The 19,056-nt window shown below is 40.7% G+C and overlaps 1 protein-coding gene across 1 annotated transcript; it reads right to left on the reverse strand.

Moving 5' to 3' along the window:
* Positions 1-1,398: 1,398 nt before the first annotated feature.
* On the reverse strand, positions 1,399-16,914 carry LOC147335081 (uncharacterized). Its single transcript, XM_086275932.1, has 3 exons — positions 16,485-16,914; positions 5,723-5,800; positions 1,399-3,754 (listed from the first exon to the last, which is right to left on the reverse strand). Exon 3 carries the CDS (start codon positions 3,633-3,635, stop codon positions 2,496-2,498), a length of 1,140 nt encoding a protein of 379 aa, XP_086132058.1. The 5' UTR covers positions 3,636-3,754; positions 5,723-5,800; positions 16,485-16,914; the 3' UTR covers positions 1,399-2,495.
* Between the last annotated feature and the right edge of the window lie 2,142 nt (positions 16,915-19,056).

Raw genomic sequence — 19,056 nt, forward strand, 5'->3', positions numbered from 1 at the left:
AACAGAAGGGATAATAAATAAATATCAAGAAAATTGACAAGAATATTACAGAGTAGAAAAGAGCTTATGTAAAAAGGGTGTAACTTTTGCAGTGTTTACAGTGTGTTGGATGGAGGAGTTGTACAGGGAGATGGCCACAGGCAGGAATGACTTCCTGTGTTGTTTGTTTTTTTCTGTTAATCTCAAGCTGTGTCCCAAAACGTTGGCTGCATCCTTCGGAGGACCCAGCCTTCGCGGTCTACGTGGGCTGGGTCCTTCAAAGACCGAGAAGGCCAGAAGTGCGAGGCTGTGAAATGGGATGGTCTAGCCTTCAGATTTGCGTCACCACTGTCTTGGTGGAGTTTAATAAACTCGGCCGTCTGCTCCTTGCTATCTAAAATATAACAGGACACTGACGTAAATTCTCGACCGTCTCACACTTCTGTTTAATCAGTTTTCTGTTTAACATTTATTCAGCTGTGTGAAAATCCCAGAGGAACCCACTCGATGGATTAATAAAGTTTTATTTAATCTAATAATCTAATAACTTTGATCGCAGCCAAACCGATTTACTCCAGAACAAATAAAACACCCAAAAAAGGCAAAAAATTACATTTTTAAGTTATCTGAGTGACTTATATCATGTTTAACCTGAGTAGCAAAAGAGCGTGGGTCTGAAAACGATAAAGCCGGGAGTCCGCTGCTCTTGCCGGCTGGAGTGACCATTGAACCCCCCGGCTTGCTATCGAGCTGGTGGGTAACAGACATCTCCGAAAACGTCGGCACACTTTTGCAAATATGTAATGTCTTGATAAACCAACCAGATATTTGTAAATTACACAGCTACTTTCTCGCCTTAAAACATGTTAAAAGTTTATTTTGTGGCCCAGAAAGATTAATAAGAGTAATTTTCAAACTTAGTAGCGGCCGCCATTATTGTCAGCTGAAATTTGACTGGGCCGCGCTATGAATTCTGGGTTATGGTTTGCCACGAAGCACACATCCGACCCATCCTTCAAATTCGGGGAAATGAAAGACGCATTTGTCAGCTGCATTTGAAGGAGTCGACGAATTGGGACAGCCTTCGTCGCCTGGCTGTGATGTAATCGGCCTTCAAATGCGGCCTCCGGAGGATGCTGCCGACGTTTTGGGACACAGCTTCAGTCTCTCACTGAAAGTGCTCCTGTGACTAGCTGGTATGTCATGGAGTGGGTGGGAAGTATTATCCATGACTGTCTTTATCTTGAACAACATCTGCCTTCAGACACCACCCTAACGGAGTCCAACATTACTGGCCTTGTGGATCAGTTTATTTAGTCTGTTGGCATCTGTGACCCTCAACCTGCTGCCCCAGCTTGCAACAGCATAGAGCAGTGGTCCCCAACCTTTTTTGCGCCACGCACCAGTTTATGGTAAATGGTAAATGGCCTGTATTTTATATAGCGCTTTACTAGTCCCTAAGGACCCCAAAGCGCTTTACACATCCAGTCATCCACCCATTCACACATACATTCACCCTCTGACCACCACCAGTAGGCAACGGGTGAAGTGTCTTGCCCAAGGACACAACGACCAAGACTGTCCAAGCCGGGGCTCGAACCAGCAACCTTCCGATTACAAGGCGAACTCCCAACTCTTGAGCCACCATCGACTGCCCGACAATATTTTCACAGACCGGTCTTTAAGGTGTTGCGGATAAATACAACAAAATAAAACTAGTGCCGGTATTGAAAAACAGAAGATTTATTCATAACACACGTGGAAAGACCCAGGAAAACCGAGTTAACGATAAGAAAATAACGCTAAAAACCCTGAAAACCATACATTTCACACCTGAGCCTCAACTCTTGCGACCCGGTACCAAACGACTCACGGACCGGTACCGGTCCGAGGCCCGGGGGTTGGGAACCTCTGGCATAGAAGATAGCACTGACCTTATGCAATCTTGGACTTTGTTGTCATTGTCGGTTGTTGATTTGTCCTATTCTCATTGTCTGATGGATTATAATGGCTGTTTGTACAAAATTTGAAAACTATGCATACTCTCTCTCTTCATAGATAGATAGATGCGTGTGTTTGTGTTTATCTGGCTAAATTCGATATGGTTCCAGCAACAGTTTTTACAGTAAGATATGTTTTATATGCATGTACAATCTTTAATATACATATATACACATGAAAACATACATATATGTTATCTGTGGGTGTGGGGCAGAGAGGGTGTTCGCCCAGGGCACCAAACAGGCTAGGACTGCCACTGCTGACAAAACACAGAATGTGAAAAAGAGGGGAGGCATGATAACAGAACCTAAAGACTAGAAATGACAAATATTAGATCAAGCAGAAAAACAATTAAAAGAACATAAATAGAAATAAACATCAAATATTACAATATACAATACAATACGAAAGAAATTCCACAAATTCAATACACGCTACAATTGCAGTGTGAACAATCTGATTTTTTAAAATGTTTACATAGAATTGGCCGCATTTCAGCACTGACCAATAAAAAATTAATTAACTCCAGTGTGGATTAGTTGATGATTTTTTAAAGTATCCATGCGACGAAAACCCTTTCCACACTGACAACAGACAAATGGTTTAATGCCAGTGTGGATGGCCTGATGTTCTTTCAAGGAACTCATGCAGCTAAAAGATTTTCCACACTGATCACAGCTGAATGGTTTCAATCCAATGTGGAGGAGCTGATGTTTTCTTAAGTTTCTACGCCGAGTAAATGATTTTCCACACTGATCACAGCTGAATGGTTTAATTCCAGTGTGGATGAGCTGATGTTGTTTTAAATTTGTAATATGAGTAAAAGCCTTTCCACACTGACCACAGACAAATGATTTAATTCCAGTGTGGATGAGAAGATGATCTTTTAAGCTTTTACTATGAGTAAAAGACTTTCCACACAGATCACAGGTGAATGGTTTATCTGTAGTATGGATGAGCTGATGTTCTTTTAAACAGTTACTATGAGTAAAAAACTTTCCACACTGATCGCAGCTGAATGGTTTAAATCCAGTGTGGATGAGTTGATGTTTTTTTAAGCTGCCACTCTGAGTGAAAGTCTTTCCACACTGATCGCAGCTGAATGGTTTAATGCCAGTGTGGACGAGCTGATGTTGTTTTAAGTTGCCATTTTCAGTAAAAGCCTTTCCACACTGATCACAGCTAAATGGTTTTAATCCAGTGTGGATGAGTTGATGTTTTTTTAAGCTGCTATTCTGAGTGAAAGTCTTTCCACACTGATCGCAGCTGAATGGTTTAATGCCAGTGTGGATGAGTTGATGTTTTTTTAAGCTGCTATTCTGAGTGAAAGTCTTTCCACACTGATCGCAGCTGAATGGTTTAATGCCAGTGTGGACGAGCTGATGTTGTTTTAAGTTGCCATTTTCAGTAAAAGCCTTTCCACACTGATCACAGCTAAATGGTTTAAATCCAGTGTGGAGAAGCTGGTGTTTTTTTAACTTGCTATTTTGGTTGAAAGCCTGTCCACACTGCTCGCAGCTGAATGGTTTAATGCCAGTGTGGACGAGCTGATGTCTTTTTAAGTTGCCATTCTCAGTGAAAGTCTTTCCACACTGATTGCACATGAAGCTTCTGTCTCCACTGTCAATGCGCTGGCGTCTTCTGGCCTTCTTCATAGTGATGAAAGTCTTCTCCACAGGGATCACAACTCATTCATCTGTACTTGCTGGCATTGGTTGGTTTTTGTTGAGGTCATAAATTTGGAGAGGTTTCAGCACACTTCCCCTTCTTTTGCCTATGATGACAAAGAACTAAAACAGTGACATGCGCTTCACAAAACCTATTTAGTGTACATATACATACATATATCTATACTAGGGCTGCCACAAACGATTATTTTGATAGTCGACTAGTCACCGATTATTTTTGCGATTAGTCGACTAATCAGATCATCATCCACTGGACGTAAAACGTACAGCTTATTGCACCAGCAGCATCTGCTCTTATATAACTATCATTAGCTTACAGCTTTAAGCTTTTAAGGTGCTAACTAAAGATAAAGACAAGATGATAGTTTATTCAGTTTTAATGAAATTTGCAGATTGTTTCGGTAAAGTTTAATAAACTCCTTGCTATCTAAAATATAACAGGACACCGGAGTATATTCTCCAGCATCTCACACTTCTGATAATCAGCTGTCTGCTTGACGTTCATTCAGCTGTGTAAAAACTATAACTTTAATCTCAGCCAATCCGATTTACTCAGGAACAAATAAAATACAAAAAAAAAAAAAAAAAGCCAAACAACAACATTTTTAATTTATCTAAGTGACTCATATATATTTAACCTGAGTAGCGAAAGACGGCGGTGGGTTTGAAAACAATTTGCCGGGAGTCCGGTGTTCTAACGGCGCTAATGAGCCTAGCCCCCGGCTAGCTATCGAGCTAGTGGGTAACAGACGTCTCCGAAAACGTTGGAGCGCTTTTGAAAATATGTGGTGTCCTGATAAACTGAGCCGATATTTAGGTTTACACAGCTACATTCTCGCCTGAAAATATGTTAAACGTTTATTTTGTGACCCAGAAAGAATAATAAAAGTAATATTAAAACTAACTAGCTACCGCCATTGTTGGAAACTAAGCTGGGCCGCGCTATGAATTCTGGGACACAGCTGCTTCTTCTTCTTCTTCGGGGTTTAACGGCAGCTGGCATCCTTGTACATGCAGTGCTGCCATCTTCTGTTTCAGTCCATTATTACACTCTTAAATCCTACTACTTAGTCCTGCGTCTTTTGTGATCTTACAAAGCTTCAAACGACGCGTCGACTATTAAATCAGTCGTCGACGATTTTGATAGTCGACGTAATCGTGACTAGTCGACAAATCGTGGCAGCCCTAATCTATACACACACACACACACACACACACACACACACACAGTGTGAAAAATAGTAATCAATACAAGGGATGGCTATTTTAAAGAATCTAACATTTTTAAGAATCTAAAATCTGAGTATGTTTTGAGTTATTTAACATTTTTTTGTCTCCTAATTCCATATGTGTTCATTTGGAGTTTTGATGGTTTCAATTAGAATCTATAATGTAAAAAGTCATTATAAAACAGAAAAATCATGAGAAGGTGTGTCCAAACATTAGACCGGTGGCTTAGTCAGCCTGGCTACAGAGCTGTTCCTGTTTTCCTCATTTACTAAGATTTCATAACTTTATAGAGGGCTTTTTCTTGTTCAGGTCAAAAGAAGCATGAATTAGTCTTCAGTGTAGGTGTACTTATAAGTTCTTCCAGGGAGTCAAACTTCTCTGGTTTGTTGCCTTCTTTTTCAGAGCAGCCAAAGTGTGCAGAGGATGTAATACTATTTACAAAATACGCTATCAGAGATTATCAAAGGAAATAAAGCACAACTGTGTATCAGCTGTGAAAAATGTATCATGTGCAACACTAGAACATATTAATAGATACTTTATTATACAACATGTAGAGTGTGTAAAGGTTAAAAAAAAATACAGGACCAAAAACTGATCCTTGAGAAGCTTATTTTCGGGAGGGTTAAAAACGGCTAATTTCATCCATCCATTGATTTAATGTAAGCAGGTTGAGAACATTATTTTTTTTCAGCAGTGATTTGTCTCTCATTTGGGATAAACAGGCAAAATGTCACTGTGTACAGAATTAGATGTTATTATTATTATTAAAATAACAACCAATTAATGTCTGTAGAATAATGTTGGCGATTTTTCTTTGTCACCTTCAGTGAAGAACCAATGTTTCTGACTACAGGTGCTGAGATGCTCCTCCTGCAGACTCTTCGCCTGCTGCCAGTCGCCTGTGACAGCAAAAAGATTTTTATATTTAAGCCAGTTAAATTTATTGTATTATTATAAGGCACTACTGCAGACCATTGTATTGTGTAGCATTATTGTGCCTCGTACTAACATCACAAACATCAGAATCAGAAAAACCTTATTAATCCCAGAGGAAAACTAAGTTTTCATAGCAGGAAATATACAACAAACAACATGCACACACTGAGTGTAGAAACAGAGTTATGATGGATAAATACTGGATAGTAGGAACAAAAAGAAGGGGGGGGAGGGGGGCGCTTATGAAGACAGCTGCTACAACAGCCTGTGTTCCAGATCTACTGGCGTTTAGATCAACTGGCGTTGGTCGAACAGATGTGTGACAGTCTTGCGTTTCAGGAGCTGCTACCGACAAACCAGCAAAAGAAAAAAAAAAAAAAAAAGCCAAATGTCTTGATGTTGTTGAACAACAAAATGTTTAAAAATGTGGCGAGTTTACCTGGTGATATCCTCATGTGCGATGCGATCGCGAAAACAGCAAACAAGTAATACCACGCCGATGTTGTTTACGGGACAGCAAGAGTAAACAATCGGGAGACTCTTGTCGTCGTTATCGTTCCCCTCGTACGGTTTATTTCTCCGGTTTCAGCGTTTTTGCTCCACAACTACAGCGAGCAGTTTACTTTATGCACTAACATGGAGTCGAGTCAACCAGCGCCACCTCTGGCCAAGTGCCACAGCCTACAGCCAGATCAACTTGTGACACACATCTGCACCACGTCTGAATTCGTTTCATGCACAACACATTTGTACTAGGGCTGCCACAATTGGTCGACTAGTCACGATTACGTCGACTATCAAACTCGTCGACGACTAATTTAATAGTCGACGCGTCGTTTGAAGCTTTGTAAGATCCTGAAAGACGCAGGACTAAGTAGTAGGATTTAAGAGTGTAATAACGGACTGAAACAGAAGATGGCAGCACTGCATGTACAAGGATGCCAGCTGCCATTAAACGCCGAAGAAGAAGAAACTGTCCCAGAATTCATAGCACGGCCCTGCTCAGTTTCCAACAATGGCGGCACCTAGTTCGTTTTAATATTACTCTTATTATTCTTTCTGGGTCACAAAATAGACGTTTAACATATTTTCAGACGAGAATGTAGCTGTGTAAACCTCAAATATCTGCTCAGTTTATCAAGACACCACATATTTTCAAAAGCGCTCCGACGTTTTCGGAGACGTCTGTTACCCACTAGCTCGATAGCGAGCCGGGGGCTAGGCTAACTAGAGCCATGAGAACACCGGACTTCCGGCAAATCGTTTTCAAACCCACCGCCGTCTTTCGCTACTCAGGTTAAACATGATATACAAGTCACTTAGAGAACTTAAAAATGTTATTGTTTGGCTTTTTTCAGTATTTTATTTGTTCCTGAGTAAATCGGATTGGCTGAGATTAAAGTTATAGTTTTTACACAGCTGAATAAACGTCAAGCAGACAGCTGATTATCAGAAGTGTGAGATGCTCGAGAATTTACTCCGGTGTCCTGTTATATTTTAGATAGCAAGGAGTTTATTAAACTTCACTGAAACAATCTGCAAATTTCATTCAAATTTAATAAACTATCATCTTGTCTTTATTTTTAGTTAGCACATACCTTAAACACTTAAAGCTGTAAGCTAATGATAGTTATATAAGAGCAGATGCTGCTGGTGCAATAAGCTGTACGTTTTACGTCCAATGGATGCATGATCTGATTAGTCGACTAATCGCAAAAATAATCGGTGACTAGTCGACTATCAAAATAATCGTTTGTGGCAGCCCTAATTTGTACCCTTCAATTGTGTCTGTTTGTGCGTCATGCAAATAAACCTTTGAAATGAATGAAATGACCCTAATATTTCACTATTGTTGTAACATCACATGTCGTTAGCGTAGTCTGTCTGCGTCTTTTCTCTGCGAGCAAACATTTTAGAGTTGGTTGTTATATACAGTCTGTATAAGTGTGGTTAATCTAATAAACATTTGTAAGGAGATGGCAGTTACTGTGAATGTACAGCAGGTGATCAGTAATAAACAGTCAGACAATGACTCTGACAATCTCATTCAATCTTGCAGACTGAATGCACCTTCTGTGGAAAGTGGTACCACACAGTGTGTGTGGACTTCCCCTGTGCAGAAGGAGACTACAAATGTTGTGGGTGCTAAATAAACAGAAAAAAGTGATCCCTGTTGTCTTTGCTTACTGATTGTTTTTAGTGTTGACAATCCACATTGCTGGGATTGCATCTTTCAACATGTTTGTGGGTAGATTTGGATGTACCAGGGGTTAGTGCAGCCACTCAGCCTCTACTCAATGTGATCATAGCAGCAGGTGCAGATGTGTCACAAGTTAATCTAGTAGTAGGCTGTGGCACTTGGCCACAGGTGGCAGTAGTGGACTGACCTCCATTTGAAACTGGTCCAGCTGCTGTGTGATAGTGGATCTGCTACAAATTGAAGATCATAAGCAAGTTTTGGAAATGAACCCTTGTATTATGTTGAAGAACAAAAAAATGACATTGATTTTGTTGCGGGTCACTTGGTGTTCGCTTGCTCTGCGGTAGAGTATCACTTCCTGTTCCTGCTCAAACACAGTGGTGTTTCTGAGTAGCTTATTTGCCTAGCAATTTAATTAACAACTTTTAAATACATTCTTCTTTCATAGTATAATCTTCACGTGCTTCATCCGAAGCACACTTTCTGTGTACTCACTACCTAATTTATAGCCAAAGTATTCACTCACTGTCTCTGTACTGTCTCGCTAGCTTAGCTTAGCTCGTAGCTGACTCATTAGCACCATGGCTACTTCACCTGTCCCTCCTGCACTTTCTTGCTCATTGTGTCAGATGTTTAGTTACTCCTTGGCCTCCTTTAGCAGTAATGATATCTGTAACAAATGTAGCATATTTGCAGCTCTGGAGGCCAGGATTACTGAATTGGAGACTCGGCTTCGCACCCTTCATTCACCCGTAGCTAGCCAGGCCCCTGTAGCTGGTGCAGCCGAAGATAGCGTAGGCCCCGCTAGCTGTTCCCCGGCAGATCCCAAGCAGCTGGGGGAAAGAGGGCGGCTGGGTCACGGTGAGGAGGAAGCATAGTCCTAAACAGAAGTCCCAGGTACACCACCAACCCGTTCATGTGTTTAATCGTTTTTCCCCACTCGGCGACACACCCGCCGGGGGTCAAACTCTGGTAGTTGGCGATTCTGTTCTCAGACATGTGAAGCTAGAGACACTGGCAACCATAGTCAATTGTCTTCCAGGGGCCAGAGCAGGCGACAATGAAGGAAATTTAAAACTGCTGGCTAAGGGTAAACGTAAATTCAGTAAAATCATAATTCACGTCGGCAGTAATGACACCCGGTTACGCCAATCGGAGGTCACTAAAATCAATATTGAATCGGTGTGCAACTTTGCCAAAACAATGTCGGACTCTGTAGTTTTCTCTGGTCCCCTCCCCAATCAGACCAGGAGTGACATGTTTAGCCGCATGTTCTCCTTAAATTGCTGGCTGTCTGAGTGGTTTCCCAGAAACGATGTGGGCTTCATAGATAATTGGCAAACCTTCTGGAGGAAACCTGGTCTTGTTAGGAGAGACGGCATCCATCCCACTTTGGATGGAGCAGCTCTCATTTCTAGAAATATGGACAAATTTATAAACAAACAACTTAAACATAAACAATTACAAAGAAAGAACAATACAGTATCCACATCTGAACCAAAGAGTAAAACAGTGAAATGTGGATTATTAAATATTAGGTCTCTCTCCTCCAAGTCTTTGTTAGTACATGACTTAATAATTGATCAACAAATCGATTTACTCTGCCTTACAGAAACCTGGTTGCAGCAGGATGATTATGTTAGTTTAAATGAATCAACACCCTCGAGTCATTCTAACTACCAGAAATCTCGAAGCACAGGCCGAGGGGGCGGTGTGGCAGCAATTTTTCCACACCAGCCTATTAATTAATGAAAGACCAAGACAGACTTTTAATTCATTTGAAAGCCTGATGCTTAACATTGTCCACCCCAGCTGTAAAACTCAGAAACCAGTCTTATTTGTTATCATCTATCGTCCACCTGGGCCTTACACAGAGTTTCGGTCTGATTTCTCAGACTTTATATCTAATTTAGTTCTGAGCTCAGATAAAATAATTATTGTGGGTGATTTTAACATCCATGTAGATGCTAAAAATGACAGCCTCAACATGGCATTTAATCTGTTATTAGACTCAATTGGTTTCTCTCAAAATGTAAAAGAACCCACCCACCACTTTAATCACACTCTAGATCTTGTTTTAACATATGGCATAGAACCTGAACATTTAACTGTGTTTCCTGAAAACCCTCTCCTGTCTGATCATTTCCTGATAACATTTACATTTACAATAATTGATTACACAGCAGTGGAGAGTAGACGTTTATCAGAGTAGATGTCTTTCTGAAAGCGCTGTAACTAAGTTTAAGAATATAATCCACCCACTGTTATCATCTCCAATGCCCTGTACCAACACAGCAGAGCAGCTATCTGAACGCTACCCCAACAGAGGTCGATTATCTTGTTAATAATTTCACCTCCTCACTACGTACGACTCTGGATACTGTAGCTCCTGTGAAAACTAAGGTCTCTAATCAGAAGTACCTGACTCCGTGGTATAATTCTCAAACACGTACCCTAAAGCAGATGACTCGTAATCTGGAGAGGAAATGGTGTGTCACAAATCTAGAAGATCATCATTTAGCCTGGAGAAATAGTTTGCTGCTTTATAAGAAAGCCCTCCGCAAAGCCAGAACATCTTACTATTTGTTATGGCCCTAGCTGGGCCTCCTGATACTGCCCTTGTGTGGGCGTGGTGTTTTTCTCCGCCTCCTCCTCTTTTGCTCCACCCCTCTGTCTCTCTCTTGCTCTCTCTCTCTCCCCAGGACACAGCTGCTGCTCATTGGACTCACTTACCACCTGGGCCCAGTCAGCAATCACCTCTCTGAGGTCATATAAGCTGGGGATGAGCTGTGAGCAGGGTGTGGGGTGTCTCTGCTTGGTGTGTAGGTAGCCTGCCTGAAGTGTGGAGTTGTGGAAGCAGTATAGCTGCTTTACGTGAGTAGTGTGGGCTTGTGGGCCTTGGCAGCAGTAAAGCCAGCTACTGTTAGTGACAGGGTGAGCTTGTGGGCCCCTGGAAGTGCCTCCTCGTGGTGTGGAGTTTTTGTTTGGTTGTTGTGTTCTTTGTTGTTGCCACCTTTTTTCGGCATGTTATTGGTAATACGGCGTTGCCGGCTCCTTATGTTATGATTATCTACAATAAAGAGTATGTTATTTACTAAGAACACCTGTCTGTTTTCCTTTCATTCTGTTCTGGACTCATTTGTTACTGGTCCCCTCACTCGCATGCCTAGACCCCTTTGGGGGGGACGTAACACTATTCATCACTGACTGAAGAAAATAAGAACAACCCCAGGTTTCTCTTCAGCACTGTAGACAGGCTGACAAAAAGCCAGAGCTCTTTTGAGCCAACCACCCCTTTAACGTTAACTAGTAATGACTTCATGAACTACTTCACAAATAAAAGTTTTATCATTAGAGAAAAAATTACCAATAATCATCCCACAGATGTAATATTATCTACAGCTGCTCTTAGTACCATTGATGTTAAGTTAGACTCTTCTTCTCCATTTGATCTTTCTGAGTTAACTTCAATAATTACTTCCTCCAAACCATCAACGGGTCTTTTAGACCCCATTCCTACAAAACTGCTCAAAGAAGTCCTGCCATTAATTAATTCTTCGATCTTAAATATGATCAACCTATCTCTAATAATCGGCTATGTACCACAGGCCTTCAAGCTGGCTGTAGTTAAACCTTTACTAAAAAGCCATCTCTAGACCCAGCAGTCTTAGCTAATTACAGGCCAATCTCCAACCTTCCTTTCATATCAAAAATCCTTGAAAGAGTAGTTGTCAAACAGCTAACAGATCATCTGCAGAGGAATGGTTTATTTGAAGAGTTTCAGTCAGGTTTCAGAGCTCATCACAGCACAGAAACAGCTTTAGTGAAAGTTACAAATGATCTTCTTATGGCCTCTGACAGTGGACTCATCTCTGTGCTTGTCCTGCTAGACCTTAGCGCAGCATTCGATACTGTTGACCATAATATCCTATTAGAGCGATTAGAACATGCTGTAGGTATTACAGGTACTGCACTGCAGTGGTTTGTATCATATCTATCTAATAGACTCCAATTTGTGCATGTAAATGGAGAGTCCTCTTCACACACTGAGGTTAATTATGGAGTTCCACAGGGTTCAGTGTTAGGACCAATTCTGTTTACATTATACATGCTTCCCTTAGGCAGTATCATTAGAAGACATAGCATACATTTTCACTGCTATGCAGATGACACCCAGCTCTATCTATCCATGAAGCCAGATAACACACACCAATTAGTTAAACTGCAGGAATGTCTTAAAGACATAAAGACCTGGATGGCCGCTAACTTTCTGCTTCTTAATTCAGATAAAACTGAGGTTATTGTACTCGGCCCTGAAAATCTTAGAAATATGGTATCGAACCAGATTCTTACCCTGGATGGCATTACCTTGGCCTCCAACAACGCTGTGAGGAACCTTGGAGTCATTTTTGACCAGGACATGTCCTTCAATGCACATATTAAACAAATATGTAAGACTGCGTTCTTCCATTTGCGCAACATCTCTAAAATTAGAAATATCCTGTCTCAGAGTGACGCTGAAAAACTAGTTCATGCATTTATTACTTCCAGGCTGGACTACTGTAATTCATTATTATCAGGATGTCCAAAAAACTCACTGAAAAGCCTTCAGCTAATCCAAAATGCTGCAGCAAGAGTACTGACAGGGACTAGAAAGAGAGAGCATATTTCTCCTGTTTTGGCTTCCCTTCATTGGCTTCCTCTTAAATCCAGAATTGAATTCAAAATCCTGCTCCTCACATACAAGGTCTTAAATAATCAGGCCCCATCTTATCTTAATGACCTTGTAGTACCATATCACCCTATTAGAGCACTTCGCTCTCGCTCTGCAGGCCTACTTGTTGTTCCTAGAGTATTTAAAAGTAGAATGGGAGGGAGAGCCTTCAGTTTTCAGGCCCCTCTTCTGTGGAACCAGCTTCCAGTTTGGATTCAGGAGACAGACACTATCTCTACTTTTAAGATTAGGCTTAAAACTTTCCTTTTCGCTAAAGCATATAGTTAGGGCTGGACCAGGTGACCCTGAATCCTCCCTTAGTTATGCTGCAATAGATGTAGGCTGCCGGGGGATTCCCATGATGCATTGAGTTTTTCCTTTCCAGTCACCTTTCTCACTCACTATGTATTAACAGACCTCTCTGCATTGAATCATATCTGTTATTAACCTCTGTCTCTCTTCCACAGCATGTCTTTATCCTGTCTTCCTTCTCTCACCCCAACCGGTCGCAGCAGATGGCCGCCCCTCCCTGAGCCTGGTTCTGCCGGAGGTTTCTTCCTGTTAAAAGGGAGTTTTTCCTTCCCACTGTTGCCAAAATGCTTGCTCATAGGGGGTCATATGATTGTTGGGTTTTTCTCTGTATCTATGAAGCGCCTTGAGGCGACTTTTGTTGTGATTTGGCGCTATATAAATAAAATTGAATTGAATTTTGACCCGTACTGTGTAAATCCACTCAGAATTGTCAAAAAACTGCAATAAAACAATAGCAACTTTACTTCCCATCAGATAAACATGTAGAACACAGACATACAACTGTTAGACTTTCCATAACTATTTTAGGTACAATTTGGTTTTTCATTCTTACAAACACATTTCTTTTGAACTTGCCCAACGTTCTCAGTTTTTCAATGCTCAACATTTTCAATTTTGTCCACATGATGGACAGAATGTAACTGTGTGCTTTCTGCAGATGTACTTCTTGCATTTCTCACAAAAAGTGCTTGTTTTCAAACAGGAATCTTCCTAACTAAGATTTAAAACAAAAGATTCTACGTCTCCTCCAGTCTCACAAACAGATGACAAACCAAGCGACACACCTGAGTCACTGACTTTCTTAAATCCACTCACTCTCACTGGCTCGGTTTATTACTAATCACTGTGTAACTGCTGTGAATTCACAGTAACTGCCGTCTCCTTACAAATGTTCATTAGATTAACCACACTTATACAGACTGTATATAACTACCAACTCCCAAGTCATGTTGATGGATTGCCTATATTGGCTGGAAATATTAATTTCCAGGGAAAAGACACAGGCAGACTCTGCTTACAGGATGTGATGCGACAACACTAATGAAATATTGATGTGTCATATTTGTCCAAGGTGTATTTCATTGTTATGGGAAAAGAGAATATTAAAATCATGATGACCAATTGGAGTGGTGATTTCTATGACTTTGTGTATATAATTTGGAATTTTGTACAAATGTAGGCCAATAAGGAATATATGATATCATTTCATTCTTTTCAAAGGTTTATTTGCATGACGCACAAACAGACACAATTGAAGGGTACAAATGTGTTGTGCATGAAACGAATTCAGACGTGGTGCAGATGTGTGTCACAAGTTGATCTGGCTGTAGGCTGTGGCACTTGGCCAGAGGTGGCGCTGGTTGACTCGACTCCATGTTAGTGCATAAAGTAAACTGCTCGCTGTAGTTGTGGAGCAAAAACGCTGAGACCGGAGAAATAAAACGTGCGAGGGGAACGATAACAACGACAAGAGTCTCCCGATCGTTTACTCTTGCTGTCCCGTGAACAACATCGGCGTGGTATTACTTGTTTGCTGTTTTCGCGATCGCGTCGCGCATGAGGATATCACCAGGTAAACTCGCCACATTTTTAAACATTTTGTTGTTCAACAGCATCAAGACTGACGGAGTGTGTTTGAGATAACCTCACAAGTGTCACAGGTGACACATTTGGCGTTTTTTTGCTGGTTTGTCGGTAGCAGCTCCTGAAACGCAAGACTGTCACACAACTGTTCGACCAACGCCAGTTGATCTAAACGCCAGTAGATCTGGAACACCTGCCGTTAGATCAGCGCCATCTTAAAAGACATTACTGGTGGTGATTCTGTATGGGCTCAAAATATGGTCATAAATATTTTGTACTTGTAAAAAAGATGTGTGTGTGTGTAAAAAAGATGTGTGTGTGCGTAAAAAAGATGTGTGTGTGGACTTAGAAAAAAAACCCCTGCAAGTTACAAGTACGGATTTTGACCCTATTTTTCTTTCTTTCATCTGATTGGTCAATGTCATGTCAATCACAAATGTAACAATCCAATCAGAGAACAGATGGGTTTGGCTGTTGGAGGGGCGCTTTTATGAACTGCAGGTCCTTGAAGGGTGATACAGTTTGAAGCTGGAGGATCGCTATATAAATATCCGATAGCAGGTAGGTCCCCTAACTTTCAGTAGCTGTTGAAAGGATAAAGTTGTGGTATATCAGTGGTTAGAAATACCATTATTACTTTAGGATTAGTTTAACACAAAGTCAGGGCCGACCCAGGACCATTGCTGTGAGTCACAGTGCGCAGCATAAAAGTCCTTTCACATCGGACACAGGATGTGCTGCTAATGCTAACTGCTAACTAAAAGCAAAGGATCCAGAATTTGTTACGCTGGCTGCTGGGCTCTGTGGGTTTTTGCAGCAGCTCTACCTGTACTAGATGCACCTGCTCCTTGTCTTTTCTATCTCTGACTTTATGTCCTCTACAAGAGTTTGTTTTTTTTTGCTGCTTCTTCAAATGTTCAATAAAAACATGTATGCTAATTCATAACGAAGAAAGCTTTGTAATGAAGACTGTCATTTCCAAAACACTGCCCGCCCCCACCCCGCGGTCCGCAGCGCTGTTGGAAAGGCTGTGGAAGTCCCTGTATTAAACACGTAATCCTGTGACACAAAAATCACCAAACTCGGACGACCACAGACTGTTTTCCTTCGTGGTGATGAAGGAAAACGCTGGGTTGGCATGTAAAAGGGCATTTATTCCCTTCAAAGACCTGCAGTTCAAAAAAAGCGCCCCTCGACAGCCAAACCCATCTGTTCTCTGATTGGATTGTTACATTTGTGATTGACATGACATTGACCAATCAGATGAAGGGAAGAAAAATAGGGTCAAAATCCGTACTTGTAACTTGCAGGGGTTTTTTTTCTAAGTCCACACACAAATCTTTTTTTACACACACACAAATCTTTTTTTATACACACACAAATCTTTTTTACGCACACACAAATTCTTTTTACACATACAAATCTTTTTTACGCACACACAAATTCTTTTTACACATACAAATCTTTTTTACGCACACACAAATCTTTTTTTACACATACAAATCTTTTTTACAAGTACAAAATATTTATGACCACATTTTGAGCCCATAATTCTGTTATTAATTGTGGAATCTGTTGTATTCTATCCACCTCATCAAATCATAATACTCAGTACAACATCTTCATTTGAAGGAAAACAAATAGCTGAACACAAATGATTAAAAAAAAATAAGGTCCTGCTGGAAGCTCCAAGCAGACAAAATGACAGGGGCTGAACAGAACGTACAGCCGAAAACAAAATTAAGATAAGATAAGATAAGATAGTTAGCTAAATTAGCTAAGAGAGAGAAACCCTGTAGTCAGTTATCGATTTAGGAAGAAATTATAATGTACTCACTCTGGATCTCCTCTCAGAATAACCCGAACTAAAGATCCCCCAGCGGAGGAGGCCGGCTTTGTAGTTGGACTAGGAGAGAGACCAAGCTGTCCGAGCTACGAGAGCCTATATCTTTCCAATCACGCATGAGAAACATAAACGTGATCTGCCGGAGACCAGAAGGGCAGCAGTAAGAAAGCTCAGCACAGTCACACTATATTTGTCACACCACAAAAGTCTCCGTCGTAGATAACAAGTATGATGACTGTGGCTATAATCATTACTCGGTAAGTCTACTTTCCGCTGTGTGCACGCGCAGTACTTCGTCTTCTTCTTTGTGGTTTGTCGGCGGTTGGCAATAACGACTCATTACCGCCACCAACTGGTAGTGATGTGTCCTGTGTGTCAAAGCTTCGAAGCGTGTGTCGGCTAATCTTGGGGGAGTTTTTGTAAAGCGCGTATCGAGGCTTTCTTTGATTACGTATGCAGTGACGTTCAAGGCCTCGCGGGCAGCCCGTACCATGTGACTGATTCAGGAACTGGCTCGCCGGTTCGCGCCAGATTCGAAATAAAATTGGCATCAAAACACAGCTGATTTCCCCCATCACATTGTGTTGTGGAATTAGATTACGTACGTGCTACATAGATACTTGAGCATTTCATCGTCGATAGAACCAGCAAGGTAGAGATTTTTTTAATCTCCTCTCTCCTTATCTCATCTGTTCTTATAAAGTATGCACACAGTAATACATATCCCAAATGATAAGTACCATAATAAAAATAAACAACATGACTGACTTTAATTATCCATAAAATCATCACATTCTCTGTAAGATTAAGGTCAACTATTGAATGGTGTATATTTTAAAGACTTTAAAACAAAGTTAACGCTGAAAGTACTAACATCACTTTTTTTTTTTTTTTGGACGATTTCTGGACGATTCTAGCACCAGTTTTTTACAGAACGTTGTGTGAAATCAAGGAAAATATGGAACGCCAGGACTGCCATAATGAATTAATTAAATACACCATTAAATCATTAGTTAAATGTGTCAATAATTAATTAAAATTGGAATTAATTAATTAAATAAATAGTTATGACACATGTAATTAATTAATTATTGACACATTTAATTAATTATTTATGTAATTCACATTTTAATTAATTATTGACACATTTAATTAATTAATTATTGACACATTTAATTAATTATTTAATGGTGTATTTAATTAATTCATTATGGCAGTCCTGGCGTTCCATACAAAAAGGGCAGACTTCGATCAAATATGAATTCTGAAAACATTAATTTCCTGCTAAAACCAAGGAAAAACCCTCTATATCCCTCAAGCTATCGTCCAATATCCCTTATAAATGCAGACCTTAAAATAATCTGCAAAGCTCTCTCAAAGAGACTAGAGAAAATAAACCCCCTCTTAATTCATCCTGACCAAACTGGTTTCATAAAAGGTAGGCACTCATCAACAAATACTTAATTTGATAGATTACTCATACAGTAAAAACCTTGAAACTACAATATTTTCTTTAGATGCAGAAAAAGCATTTGACAGAGTTAACTGGAAATTTCTATTTGCAACTTTACACAAATTTGGTTTTGGATCCTCTTTCATTAACTGGTTAAAAATATTATATAATTCCCCAACAGCTTGTGTCAGAACAAATGACCAAACATCCTCCAGTTTCTGTCTCCTGAGGGGCACCAGGCAGCGATGCCCACTCTCCCCTTCACTGTTTGCAATTTTTATTGAACCACTAGCAGTAGCAATTAGACAGAATTCAGTAATTAAGGGCATAAAATGCAAGAACGTGGAACATAAAATCAGCCTTTATGCGAATGATTAGGGATGGGTACCGGTGTCCGGTGCCATCATGGCACCGGTTCTGACATAAACGGTAGTAACCAGACCGAAAAGCAGCGCACATTTCGGTGCTTTTTTTTTTCCTGAGCTGTGATACACTTTAGATTCTAGCCAATCATTTTACGTTTCCGAGGATAGTAGGCGGGTCCAGGTACGTACGTTCTTAGAGCAGAGCTACAGATTAAAAATGCCCAAGACGAAGCGGTCAAAAGTCTGGCTGTACTTCACAGCAAAATATGCAAACTCAGCAGCCTGCAACAAGTGCTTTAAGCTGATACTGTGATACTGTCAAAGGAGGTAACACCTCAAATCTGATGAAACACCTGGCGACGCATAGCGTTTTTTTTTTTTTAAAGCCGAGAAATGCGTCGTATTTGATAGCTTGCTGCGAGAATAGACCTCACACCGTGCACATCTACTGCGGGTGGGTTGCCTGTTATCGGACCCGGAGCAACATCCCCCAAAAACACGAAGAATGGAGTCCTGGCCCCTAGCCCTGCCAGTGTAGCAGAAATGATGACGGATGATGATGCAGCAGCAGCCGTTCTTCTCTGCGTGAGTAGCTTAATGTTGTTCGTGTGTAATTTACATTGAGTAGGCTAACCACGTTATTACATTAATGCATGTAAGGTGAACTAGCAAACATCATCATAGCTACATGCGGCTGTCTTCTTGTTTGATGGCAGATGCTCCCTTCACCCTGGCCAAAAAGGCT

This window comes from Aulonocara sp. 'chitande type north' Nkhata Bay, linkage group LG3, assembly GCF_057382095.1.
Source record: "Aulonocara sp. 'chitande type north' Nkhata Bay isolate Kocher_YH1m ecotype deep benthic linkage group LG3, A_spYH_male_GT1.1, whole genome shotgun sequence".
NCBI classification, from domain to species: domain Eukaryota; kingdom Metazoa; phylum Chordata; class Actinopteri; order Cichliformes; family Cichlidae; genus Aulonocara; species Aulonocara sp. 'chitande type north' Nkhata Bay.

Bases quoted from the DNA above. Each gene is read 5' to 3' on its own strand.
- LOC147335081 (XM_086275932.1), bottom strand. From the start codon at position 3,635: ATGAAGAAGGCCAGAAGACGCCAGCGCATTGACAGTGGAGACAGAAGC.